General features: G+C 37.4%; 1 protein-coding gene across 3 annotated transcripts in view; it reads right to left on the bottom strand.

The window, feature by feature from the left end:
* Positions 1–5,065: 5,065 nt before the first annotated feature.
* Positions 5,066–14,189, bottom strand: part of LOC143746068 (uncharacterized) — a 29,860-nt gene continuing 20,736 nt past the window's right edge. For all 3 annotated transcript variants that reach the window (XR_013206427.1, XM_077237786.1, XM_077237787.1), the window contains one exon: positions 5,066–5,312. Coding sequence is in view for 2 of the 3 variants with exons in the window: in XM_077237786.1 (XP_077093901.1) it covers positions 5,270–5,312 (43 nt within the window). In the remaining variant the exon portion in view is untranslated. The remainder of the gene's footprint in view (positions 5,313–14,189) is intronic.

Below are 14,189 nucleotides of genomic sequence, written 5' to 3'. Positions count from 1 at the left end.
GCTTTCTTTTTCGTTAATGTAGCCACTGTTTCAAATAAATACCTAGGATTATGTTTATTTTCTTCTAATAGGGTTGAAAAATAAGCAGATCTAGCAGCTTTTAAAGCCTCTCTGTAAGCAATCGAGCTCTCCTTCCATGAAATCCGAAATACCTCTAGTTTTGTTTTCTTCCAGTTGCGCTCCATTTTTCTGGCTGCTCTCTTAAGGACCCGGATGTGCTCGTTGTACCACGGCGTTGGACTATTTTCTTTTTAATCTTCTTTAAGCGCAACGGAGCAACTGTGTCTAAAGTGCTGGAAAGGAGAGAGTTAAAAGTTTCTGTTGCAATATCAAGTTCTTCTAAGCTATCTGGGATGCTGAGATGATGAAACTGATTAGGAAGATTATTGATAAAGCAATCTTTAGTGGCAGAAGTGATAGGTCTAACATACTTGTAACAAGGAGTTGGCTTTGCAGCCTTGGCTAAATGTAATTTACATGAGACTAGATAATGATCTGAGATGTCGTCGCTCTGCTGCAGAATTTCAACAGCATCAACATTGATTCCATGTGATAATATTAGATCTAGAGTATGATTACGACAATGAGTAGGTCCTGACACGTGTTGTCTAACTGCAATAGAGTTAAGAATGTCTTTAAATGCCAATCCCATTGCATCTTTTTCATTATCTACATGTATATTAAAATCACCAACAATTAGGACTTTATCTGCAGTCAATACTAATTCTGATAGAAAGTCAGCAAATTCTTTGATAAAATCTTTATGGTGCCCTGGTGGCCTGTATACAGTAGCCAGCGGAATTCTCAAACTTGATTTATCGTTTACATTTTATATTTTTACATTAAGCACCAACACTTTCAAAATAAGTATATTGAAAACTAGATTTTTTAGTGGTTTTGAAAATATTACTATAAATTACAGCAACACCTCCCCCTTTGCCTTTCAGGCGAGGTTCATGTTTATAACAGTAATCATGGGGGGTGGACTCATTTAAAGTAATGTAATCGTCTGGTTTTAGCCAGGTTTCTGTCATACAGAGCACATCTAGGTTATAATCTGAAATCATATCATTAACTATGAGTGCTTTTGAAGTAAGGGATCGGATATTCAGCAACCCAAGCTTTATCGTTTGTTCATCTGTATTATATCTATTTTTTATTTGTTGAATATCAATTACATTTTTAACCTTAGATCGGTTTGGAAGTTTTTTGGATTTCCAAATTCGGGGAACAGACACAGTCTCTATATGATGATATCTAGGTGAAAGAGGCTCTATGTGATGGGATTTATCTGACCTTGGTGACGCGAGGCCGCTAGCAGACGGTCGGTTTAGCCAGTTTTGGCGCTTTTCCATTACCAGTACCAGCTCGACTCGACTCGACTCGCCTTGGCTCGCCTCGACTCGGCTCGCTTTTCGTTCCGTTTTCCGTTGCAGAAAGTATGGCCACAAATAGCACCCGGTCGTCATAGCGACGCCTTTCGTTCCTCGTTGCCCCATCAAGCTCTCGCTGGATCCTCTCTTCGGCAACCAAACAAAGGAAGGTCTGCACCTCCTCGTTTGACCACAGCGTATTCTTCCGAGTTGCCATAATAATAGTAGTAAGTTTAGTAACTATCTCTGGCTAAACTATTTTAAAAAGGCGGGGTTATTCTGGATACTCCATCTGGCGCGTGCAATGATGACGCAGTGAATAGTGACGATTCTCTCTGACCAATCAGCAGTCGGCATTGATTTCACGTCACATTTTAGTATCGCCTTAGCTCGCCTCAGCTCGCTTAGAACCTTGCGGACACCACTTAGACAGCCAGCCATTGAGTGATGACAATCTGCTAACTATCTCATCACTCCTTCGAACAGGAAGGGGGCCAGAGCAAATTACAGTGCCTGACATCGTACTTGCGAGTTCAAACACCTCTTTAATATTAATTTTGGTGATCTCCGACTGGCGGAGTCGAACATCATTAGTGCCGACGTGAATAACAATCTTAGAGAATTTACGATTAGCATTAGCCAGCACTTTTAAATTTGCTTTGATGTCAGGCGCTCTGGCTCCCGGCAAACATGTGACTATGTTGGCTGGTGTCCCTATTTTCACGTTCCGTGTGATCGAATCACCAATTACCAGGGCACAATCAACAGAATTCTCAGTGGGTGTTTCACTGAGCGGGGCAAATCGATTTGTTATAGTAATCGGAACGGAAGAGTGGTTTTTTGATCCGCGACTAGAGCAATCCCTCACTGTCACCCTTCAATAAAAAACGAACAGTCCCTTACTTATAAAAAAAAACCACTGAAAAAAACTTCTACATAAGACTGTATTCTCATAATTTTGACTGTATTCTATTAAAAGCTACTAGTTCTAACTTCAACAGTGTAATAAGATTACTGTACTAATGTTTTAAGAGTAATTCCTTATTTTACTTTTAGAATAAAAAGTAATTAAATTACAGTAACTATTAGTTAGTACTGCATTACACCCAACACTGATTACGCAATTATGCTGATAGAGCACATCCTATATTTTAATGACTATTTAATATTACTTCTAAACTTTGACTAGGCTTGTCATGTTGCATGTTAATTGCTCTAGGAACCTCAAATAGGCTATATTTTAATGTGTGTTTTTTTGTGCTACTATATAATGTTCTAGTGAAGGTCATTTGCAGCATATGTAGGGCCCAAACATAAACTCAGGTATAAACTCAAGCCCAGACCTGATCTTTGTTCTTTTTACTTGCACTGTTTACTTGTATTTATATTTATTAAAATCCCTTTGAGGACTGTAGTATAATTTGTTAGAACGGTTATATGAAATTCTTGTTTATGAAGCTTATTTTTTTGTAATTCTATAATAATTAGTACAATTAAATAACAGCGCATCTAAAAAGTAATGAGAGAACAACAAAAAACAAACCTTTCTGAAACGTCGTTTAACAGCCATTGTTTAGATTACACCAAAGCACAAAGTACCGGTAAAGGTACGGGGCGTGACGTTTCCGGAAAACGTGCACTAGACGGTTAGCGAATCACAACACACTGGGCCAGCTAACCAATCTGAGCCCATTGCGTAGTTTTGAGGGACTGGCTTCATAGAACCAGGAAACCATCAGACCGTTTTTACAAGGAGGGGCAGAGCAGTGTAGAATAAAGGTAAAATATATGAAAAATAATGCAATTTTTAAAAAACGAAGCATGAACACGTTACAGTGCACCCCACAAACACAATCAAGCCTTCGAAAAAATGTGTTTTACCACCCCTTTATGTTTATTGCCAATAATAGTGACAGGTTTGCGAAAAGTGTAGAACTCGGTGACGGTGAGCTCGCGCAAAACACATCTTCAGCACAGGAACTCATTTAAACGCATCTGATTGGTTGATGCGTTCAACAGACGTCTGTGATTGGCTACAATGCTCAACGCTGCAAAAGCACATTGCAAGTACCTTTAATGCAGAGGTAAAAATATAAATAAAACTGTAATAGCCTATGCACTTTTCATGATTAGGTAAGTTGATCGCAGCAGCTGTAATCTTATTCACAATTGTTTTTTCTGATTAATTGTTTTGCTCTATGAGAAAGACAAGGTAACAAAAAATTTGGGGCTTTACTTAAGCCCCCTTAGCCCAGCCCTAGCGCCACGGCATTTAATGGTCAAAATATTAATAATTAAGATTCAAATATATTCGAATATTATTATTAATAAACAAACGAACTTCGAATATGATTTTTGGGCAAAAGACTAAGCCCTAATGTGAGTCACCTAAACGAGTCTCGTGTCAGTCTTTTCGCGTGATGGAAATGCCTGATGCCTTGCATAACATTTTATTAATTTATTCAAAAAAAGATACAGAATATAAATGCTTAGACAATTAAAATATGTTCTCAGAACACTGTACACATTGTTTATGGAGAGTTTATGGAGTCAGTCAGCATATTTCGGCCAATAAACAACCAAAAATGGGTTGTTTTTATCCAGTGTTTTTTAGAGTGTAGTTCAAAATGTACAAGAAATGCTAATGTTTTATTTAAAGTAATTACAATATTTAATGCTGGTTTCACTAGTGCCACCAAATCCTCTTAAATGTGTATCTGCAGCAGCTCAAAGTTTATATCTGGTCAGAACTCGTCTTTGAAGGGCAAAGAAAATAGTAGAAATATTTTCTGATGAAAAAAGCATTGCATCATTAGCGGTTGAATATTCCAGCCCAGCATAAATGTCTCTTCCTATTCAAAATCAGCTTGAACAAAACATTTGTGTTTAGCGTAAAAAGGCCTTCAGACTTCCCAGGTCACCTGCTTTTTAGCCCTTTCCTGTGTCAAACTCATATAAAATGACAAAATCAAGAAAGTTCTATGTCAAAATAATTTAATATTTAATTAGTTTAATTGTATTTTTATATTTTTGATCTAAAACAATGTAAATCTTGATGAATGAATGAGGAATCAAGAATAAACACCAACCTCTTTGTTCTTCAGTATCATGTTTCATTTTCTTAAATTGTATTTGATGATCAATACAAACTTTAACGAGGGCTGCAAGAACTAATTGATGAAATCGATCATGAAAATAATCAACAACCAAGCTAATTATAGATTAATCGTGTATGCTCAAACATGTCAATTTACAGCAGTGAAAAACATTCCTATGGACAAAACGCATCTGAAAAATAAAATGGTTGGTGAGCACAGGAACAATGTAGTGTTGTCACGATACCAAAATTGTTGTTTCGATACCAAGTGAAGAATTGCAATACTTTTCCTGAAAAGTTCCTAAAAAGGAAAGTAGCTATTTCTTACAAGGCGTTTCACAAATACACCTCCTTTGTGTAGGTCTGTGCTCTTTAAATGCTGTAATAACCTAATATAAATAGATCACTGACAAACATGCTCTGATTATAATCATATAGCCTATAGATCATTTTAGCTGATGTTTTGTATGCTTTATTTTAGCAGCTTGCAAATGATTAATGTTATCTATGAACGGTATCTATGAAAGTTGTACACCTTGTTACAACCCCTTGGCTCAAGGAGTGGAAACATGAATGGAGAGGCCATACAAAGTTATCCAATTAGCACAAAGTTGTATTTAATTAGAATAATTAAACATGACTACATTAAAATAAAAGACAAAATATAAAGATACACAAACAACAACATCAAGCCTTGGACTGGAGAGGGCGAGAGAGTCAGCATGACAACCAAACAGCAAGACCAAGCTCCAAGCTTCCTTTTCTTGAGCTATCCTCCAGCTTCTTATGAGCAGCATGGTTAATCACCGTCAATTCTCCACACCCGTTTCACAGCAATTAACCTAAGGACACAAATAGCGTTACCCAGAGACACCTACTGGACAAAATAAAGTACTACACACCGTGGTCCATCACACCTCCCTCCTAAAGACAGAGGCCCTTATACAAAGGTACTCTGTAAACATTGATACAAAAACCCCACGTACAAAAACAATCACAGGATAAGATTTAACCAGATTTAGAAATCAAACAAAATTATTGGTTCCACTTACCCTCTCCCCTTCACCACCTACCCCTTACTTACTCCACCTCCTAATGCTCTCAGGCGCCTTGAGAACACGAAGATGAGGCAAAGAACCAACAAAAATGTTATAGATCACTAGTTCAATGGAGCTTGTGACAAGGTATCCGCCATAATATTATCTACCCCTCTAATATGACGAACATCCAGGCTGTAAGACTGCAAGAATAAAGCCCAACAAATAAGTCGTTGATTTGGACTATGCAAGGACTGTATGAAGGTAAGAGGGTTGTGGTCTGTAAATACTACCAGAGACACAGAACCTCCCCCCACATACACATGAAAACGTTGTAAAGCCAAAATTAATGCCAACAACTCCTTTTCAATGGTTGAATAATTACTCTGGCACAAATTAAACTTCTTAGAAAAGAAGCTAATTGGTCGATCAATACTGTTGTCATCCTTCTGCAATAACGCAGCTCCAGCACCCAGCCCACTTTAAATGGAAAGGACGGTCCCAACGAGGTGCCGTTAACACAGGACCAGAACTCATTAAAAGTTTGGCATTATCAAAAGCATTCTGACAATTTGCGAACCATTCATATTTCTGTTTGCCTTTTAACAAATCCGTTAAAGGAGCAACCACTGTTGAGAAATTTTCACAGATTTTCCGATAGTACCCAAAAATTCCTAGAAATATCACTAACTCTTTCTTTGTAGAAGGAACTGGGAAATTATCAATGGCCTGGACTTTTGCCCGAACAGGACACACTTTACCTTGTCCTACCAGATTTCCCAAATAGACCACAGTGGCACGTGCAAATTCACATTTCGCTAAATTGACTGTCAACTTTGCTGTCTCAAGACGAGTAAATAAAGCGCGCAATTGGCAAAGATGTTCCTCCCATGTCTGGCTATACACCACCACATCATCCAGATACATAGCACTAGGGATGCAACGATTACAGATTTTGTAAGTACGATTATTGTCTGAGAAATAATCACGATTTAACGATTATCACGATTATTATGCATCAATTTATTTCACAACACTACTAATGTCACATGAACACTCAACACTAGATTTTAATGTGCTATTTATTGCTGCCACAACACAGTACAAAATTATAAAATGACAAACAATAATCAATCTCTTTCTTTGGAATTAAAGATAAATGCTTTGTAAACATCCAGTATTTTCCTTTTAAAAATAACAAATTAAGTCAAAGGCTGCAGGGCTCTTTGATTGAAATAGATCAGAAAATCATTAAGCGTTTAGTTTAATCTAAATTTATTTTCAACCTGAGGTAGAAAACTTGAAAACATGAAAACAATATCTTGTTGGTATTTTACTTAAAAACATAAATAATATAAAGGGATAATAAATCCCAATGAAAATAAGAATAAACAAAGTCTTTGGATCTATTGAATTAAATGTAAGCTAAATATTAACCATGTATTTATTTTAAAAGAAAACAAATGTAAAAAATTAAAACCACTTTTCCAAAAGTAAAACACAGTCTTCTTTTCAATGAATGATATATGCATTCTTTACAACTACTTGCTTACATCATTCTTTATTCCTTCAAGCAGACATATTTATTTTTACGAATATAATTAATCCTTATTAAAGCTATTAACAAACAGTGAATGCTTTTCTCTTCTTCTTTTGTTGCTTGACACAGACCGCATTAGGTTTATTATTCACTATCACTTTAAGACGTCGGATCATGTCCAATTCTATTCAGACACGAAAGAGGGCTAAATTCAGTACTCGCGCGCTGTATAGGGGTCTATGTGCATGGCTGCACGCTTCGGGTCGGGTGTGTGCGCACAGAAACCGTACCGAATAGAGCTCTTTTTTGCATCGTCACTCTTATTCAGATCTATATGTCTGCTCTACTCATTCTCCCAGAGGTTTACATTTTTTTTACGTTTTATGGGACTGCTGGGTAGATCAGCACGTTACAATACAAATGTGCGCATTTACCACAAACGCATGCCATCAGTTCTGACTGGATCGCTTCCCAAATCGTCACTATCTAACATTTTCATCTAGTTTTTACTCATTGACGAAAATGTCAATAGGTTTTCTTCATAGTTTTTGTCATTCAAAACAAGGTTTTATTAGTTTATTAGTTTTATTATTTATTTAGTTACAAAATGTCCGTTCCCTGCAGAACACTCGGTGTAGCATAGTCTTTACGATTAATTAACCGTGACGTTTTAAAGCGCGGTTAATTGTGAAATCCGGTAATCGCTGCATCCCTACATAGCACATCCCTCAAGCCCAGAGATTACCAAATTCATCAGGCGCTGGAATGTAGCTGGAGCGTTTTGAAGTCCAAAACTCATTCGTTTATAAGAATATAATCCGGAAGACGTCGTGAAAGCACTAACTTCCTGAGCACGAGAAGTTAGGGGTACCTGATAATATCCCTGAAGTAAATCAATTTTCGTAATGGACTCAGCTGACCCCACCGAATCAATGCAGTCTTCAATTCGTGGAAGTGGAAAAGAGTCAGATTTAGTAACAGCGTTCAATCTTCTATATTCGGTACAAAACCTAAATGTTCCATCCGGTTTCGTAACTAGAAGACAAGGAGAAGCCCAACTGGAAATAGATCGTTCCGCAAGTCCATTCTCCAAAAGATACTTAACCTCCGATTCCAAAAAGTTTTTGTTTTTCGGGATACACACGATAAAATCGCTGCCGAATAGGTTGGGAGTCACCGACATCAATATCATGCTGAATCATGTCAGTGCACGAAGGAGTATCAGAAAAAAGCACTTGAAACTCCTTTATCAGATGTATTAATTCTTTACAATTATCTTGAGATAAATGCCCAAGCATAATGTCCAATCTTTTTAATTGCTCAGAATTATGGAGTCTAGGTTGAATTAAATATTCGTCAAAAATATCCTTCTCAACTCCATCTAACAAAGAACCACTTTCACCCCCTACAGCACACGCAACAGATTTAATTTCAGCACCTCCGACAGCGACATTTGATCCAGTTGAACGAAACAAATAAGGCTTCAATAGATTTACATGGCACAGCTGAGCCGCCTTCTTCCTATCCGGAGTGGAAATCATATAGTTTTGTTCCAAAAGTTGTTCAAGCACAATATAAGGTCCAGAAAATTTTGCAGCAAAAGAGGATCCAGTCATTGGAAGCATCACCAAAACTTGATCTCCAGAATTGAATTCCCTGTTTTCTGCCTTTTGATCAAACCAGGCTTTTTATTTTAGATTGTGCCTTACCTAAATTTTCACGGGCTACTGTTCCGGCCCAATACAACCTATATCGGAGCCCATTTACGTAATCCAAAAGATTTACAGGCGGTTCAGTTTCCAATAAATCATCACGCAAGAGCGCGAGCGGTCCCCTTACTTTATGTCCAAATACTAGATCATTAGGACTGAAACCCAAACTTTCTTGAATGTCCTCGCGAGCAGCGAGCATCAACCAAGGTAGTCCCTCCTCCCAGTCTTTCATCAATTCAGTACAGTACTTTCTCAACAACTTTTTAGTGTTTGATGAAAGCGCTCGAGGGCACCCTGACTCTCAGGATGGTAAGCACTGCTTTTTTGATGATCTACACGCAACGGTTCTAAAATTTGGGCAAACATACCAGATATGAAATTTGTTCCCCTGTCAGACTGAATAACACAAGGAATTCCAAATATGGAAATAAATTGAGTCAAAGCTTTCACTACAGACTTTGTAGTAATATTTCGCAACGGATACGCAGCAGGATATCGCGTAGTTTGGCACATCATGGTCAATATATAGATGGAACCAGTTTTAGAAGGAGGTAATGGCCCCACACAATCAATCGTTAGATGCTCAAATGGATTTTTCACCACGGGTATGGGATAGGGATGCGCGGTATACCGGTACTGCAAAAATACCGGTATATATTATATTTCAAACGGTACAATATCCTAATTTTGTTCAATTCGGTATTTAATGCGCTGCTGTTTCGAAGTTCACCGCTAGGCGGCAGTGCGCTACCTAAACTGACGCAGGTCATGCGAAACCGGCAAACGGTGACAACAGAGGAACACGATGGATCAAACGAAGCTCATTCGAATTTCTACACGCCCGAAATGAATAAATAGAGAGAGCAGTATGAGTGAAATAAGGCATTACTTTGCCTACAAAAGTCATGAGACAAGTAAAGAAACAGATCTCAATGCACCACTCTGCAAACGGGGAGGCAACACATCAAATCTGCCCAAGCACTTGACTTATCAGTTGCTCATCCTGACTTGTTCAAAGAGTTCAGAGATCGACAGGTTAGTCCATCATTCAACTGATTTAATTTAGACTTTTATTGAACACTGAACAGCGCACATACGTAAGAGCTTATCAATTATATATGATACGGTAAACACGAAAGCTCAAATCTGCTTGCATGGCAGGCTAGAACCAATTAAGTTTAGGTCTCATCATTTTTGCATTTTCAAACAAACATATATCAATTGAATTTGAATGAATAAAGAATACAATTTTTAATAATATTAATTTTAGTATTAGTGATAGTAAAATGAATGGCATATTAGAGCCGCTGTTGCGACCCCTAGAGGAATAAGCCGAGAGAGAGAGAGTAATAGTAGTAATATGAATATTACAGGCCCACACGGAATACGCGCCCGCAGACTTCCGCAGAAACCTCAGCAGATTTCCGCAGAATGTAGTAGTGCCCGACCATCATTGACAAGTACAACTTGCGCGTGTGCGATTGTGAGGGGTAGTAGGCTGCTCTGATTGATGTTTAATTTTTTTTTATGAGAAAGTGAATGTTTAAAATGTCTAAAATAAAACTGAACGCAGAGGAATTAAGGAAACGTCTGCAAAAATCACAGCACAGGACAGAGCAAAATAATTTGAGAACTTTTTTTTTTATGAGAATGGGGGAGTTATGTTTTGTAAAGACTGTCAACACTATGTTGATTACCTGAGGTGACAGACGGGACTGGAGCATCTCAAATCCGCTCGCCATAACAACAGAAAGGGAAAATGAAAGCTGTAGGTTTGTGTACTATACATACTCAAGTACACGCTCATCTCCAGCATTTCATCGTCAGATACACTCAGAAACCCGTCAAGATAAAAGTTCCATTTGCCTTGTGTTTGTGAACCTCAAATAAAAGTTAAGTGAATAGTGGGTAATGTTTTCATTTCTAATACTCTAAGATCTTTTAAACAAATTTAAAATAATTCCGCAGATTTTTCCAAAAATGCACAAAAAAATGCTAAAAAAGGTCATATATATATATTGCTATAAACAATAATATATTTTATTGTATATATATATATATATATATATATATACACAATTATTAAAACCATTCCGCATAATTCCGCAGATTTTTCCAAAAATTCAGCACAGAAATCACAAAAAAAGTCCGCAGATTGCGTGTGGCCCTGAATATTACTAATATTACAATTAAGCTACATTTGTCAACATTCATTAGGTAACCAGACCTAACAGTATTATAGCATTTATTAATCTATATCAATCAGTAATTAAATGACCTAGAAAATTCAATATACTAATACATGTTTTGCAATGCATTAAACTAATATGAACCCAAACAGTAACCAAACCAAGATGAATAAATGCAATAAATGTTGATAATTCTCTGTTGATGCATGACAGCTAATGGTTTACATTAGGGGTGGGGGAAAAAATCGATTCTTAGATGCATCGCGATGCGGACGTGGACGATTCTGAATCGATTCACAAATGTCAAAAATCGATTTTCAAAAAAAAAAATTTTTTTTTTTTTTAGATATGTAGCCTATTTATAATGACGTAATATTGACGGAACGCAAAAGACGGAACTCTGAAGCGCGGAAGTGCAGTGCCCGGACCGTCTGTCTGTGGCGTGTGCACATAACAGAGACGCGATGGCTGAGCGCGAAATCCAAACACCCTCCTCGTTAAAAGCTGACGTGTGGAAATATTTTGGCTTCTATGAAGTTGAAGGGGGAAAGGAGCTGGACAAGAGCCACACTAGTTGTAAGCTTTGTAGAATAAAACTAAAATATTTCGGCAACACGACAAATATGAGAAGCCATATGACACGTTTCCACCCAGAGGAGGAAAAACACTCGGCTGTACCAGAGCCGTTTCTCTCTATGGCTCTGGGCTGTACCGGTGTTCAGACGATTTCTGCTGCCTTGTCGAAAAATGCTACCCAAACGCGAATCGATCATAGATAATGTTGATTCATTCTCTATTGTTTCCATAATGGTGTAAATCTCACAATATTATAACATCGTTATTTCATTTTAATCAGGGTAAGTGTATGGGGAGCATATTTGGATATTTTAAATGAACTAGCAATTATCACATTTGATATAACAAGTAAAAATGATATTATTATATGAAATAAAATTATAATAAAATTCGAAGTTAAGAGTACAGTATAATGTACTGTTTTTATTTTTAAAACGGTGTGAAAAGTAAAAATTATCATCAAATATTCATCTTTGACCTGTCAAAGTTTCCTACAAGTATCCACAGCAAGGATGCATAGATTTATGGGCGTGGTAAGCAGAAGAAAAATGAGTCTGCACATGCACCAGTAAGTAGCACATCTCGATGGGTAGCATGAATCGTCAGAACACCTGTTGTTGTTATATTATTAATTTACTACAAGTATGCTGCTAGTTCAGGCACACATTTATTTTCCTGTTGGTTCTTTGCAATGTTAATAAAATATATTGTACGTTAATTCTTTATGGGTCATTACTTTGTACTTTTAAAGCAAAGTATTTATATTCACACACACACACACACACACACACACACAAAAGATTCAGATAATCGATAATCGCTTTTGAATCGAATCGCAGGCCTCTGAATCGTAATCGAATCGAATCGTGAGGTGCCTAGAGATTCCCACCCCTAGTTTACATGTCATTTCATTATTCTATTATTATTATATGTTAATCTATTATTATAGATATTAACCTATTTTAATTGTATAATTTCAGGGTTTTTTTTCAAAATTAAAATTTAACCTACTGTATGTTCCCTGACTGAATTATTATTATTTTATTTTACATTTTGATACCTTTTCTTAGCACATTTGGTAGTGGAGAGTTTCAAGCAGTGTTTTTTAAGTGTCACTTAAATTGAGACTGTTTTTTGTTTTGTTTTTTTTACCTGTGGTATCGATTTAGTATCGATACCGAGGTACTAGGTTCCGGTATCGTACCGAAGCCAAAATTGTGGTATCGAGCCATCCCTAGTATGGGATACAACGGAGCAGGAGGTATCAGTTCGTTCGGCTTTCCGACCAATTGACAGACATGGCAAGTTTTTATAAAAGCAGCCACGTCTCTCTTTAATCGATGCCAAAAGAAATAACGCATCACGCTGTGATAGGTTTTCTTCACTCCAAAATGACCAGCTATGTCACCGTGAGCAGTTTTCAAAATTAACTCCCGCAATCCCTTCGGTATCACTATTTGAAACACCGGGTCCCCCAGAATCTTATCATAACACGGCGTCCATTTACGAAGTAATAATCCGTTCTATGCGAAATATCCACTAGCTAAATTTTTCATCTCATATTCTGTTTTAACAGATTCAAACAATGTTTTTAGCTGCGCATCATTTTTTTGCTCTACAATCAAATCCTGTAGGGAAATCGACAGAACAAGCCACGACAAATTCTTAGAAAGATCATTAGATGATTCTTCTGGATCTTCAAACTCATCCATATCTTTGTTCTTACTCATCGCTCGTGTTATGGCACAGGAACAAAAAACGTCAGGCGGTTCTTGCAAACATTTATCTGACTCTACCGAGCAGACCGGAGTGGTTTTAACAACGAGAAATTCCGTACCCCATATTTTACTCCCAGCCAAATGATTTCCCAAAATCAAATCCACCCCCTAGATAGGCAAAACTGATCTTAATGCAATCTCTACCTCTCTTTTCACAACCTCAGAATCTAACTGAACTCGGTGCAGAGGAGCCGAAAATATGCCTAATCCAATACCTTGAATTAGAAAACTTTTACCGTATTTTTTTCAGAAGAAAACGGCAGTTTCGAATCCAGTAAGAAGGATTCAGATGATCCCGTGTCCGGTAATATCTTAACAGGTACCTTCAAATCTTTCACAGACACAGTCCCCATAGTTATGAACGGTTCGCATCCTGCTTGCAAAAGATCCTTATTCCTTCCATAAATCTTTACGTCTCCTGCATCTGATTTTAAACTCAATCCGGTAGTAGACACGAGACCAACGGCTTTTGGAACCACGGACATAAACTTATTTCTCAAGATAGGGCACTCCTTTTTCCAATGACCCTTTTCCAAACAATAACTGCAACTCGAATCTGGATCCACTTTTCTAGCATGCTCTGATTTGTTCGGACTCATCCTTACTGCATTTCCGCTGTTATTTGGCTATTTATAAAAATAATCGCCGGCGCTTTTATGAATTAGTACATATTTACCCAGCAGGCACAGTACGTCAATGTGACGTCAGGCAGACGTTGGACTCCAACTAATCCAACGTCAGTCAGACGTCATATTTTGGTTGAAAATGAAAATCAGGTTGACGTCTAAACCCCACGTTTGTTTGACGTCAAGCTTCAACGTCACACAGATGTTGAATTTTGGTTGGAATAAACACTGCAAAAAAATGTGACATATATGGCAGCGCAT

This window comes from Siphateles boraxobius, unplaced genomic scaffold (assembly GCF_051911475.1).
Source record: "Siphateles boraxobius isolate OS27281-9 unplaced genomic scaffold, OSU_SipBor_1 21, whole genome shotgun sequence".
NCBI lineage: Eukaryota > Metazoa > Chordata > Actinopteri > Cypriniformes > Leuciscidae > Siphateles > Siphateles boraxobius.
Note: the sequence above shows the minus strand (reverse complement) of the source record. Positions and strands in the feature narration are given on the sequence as shown.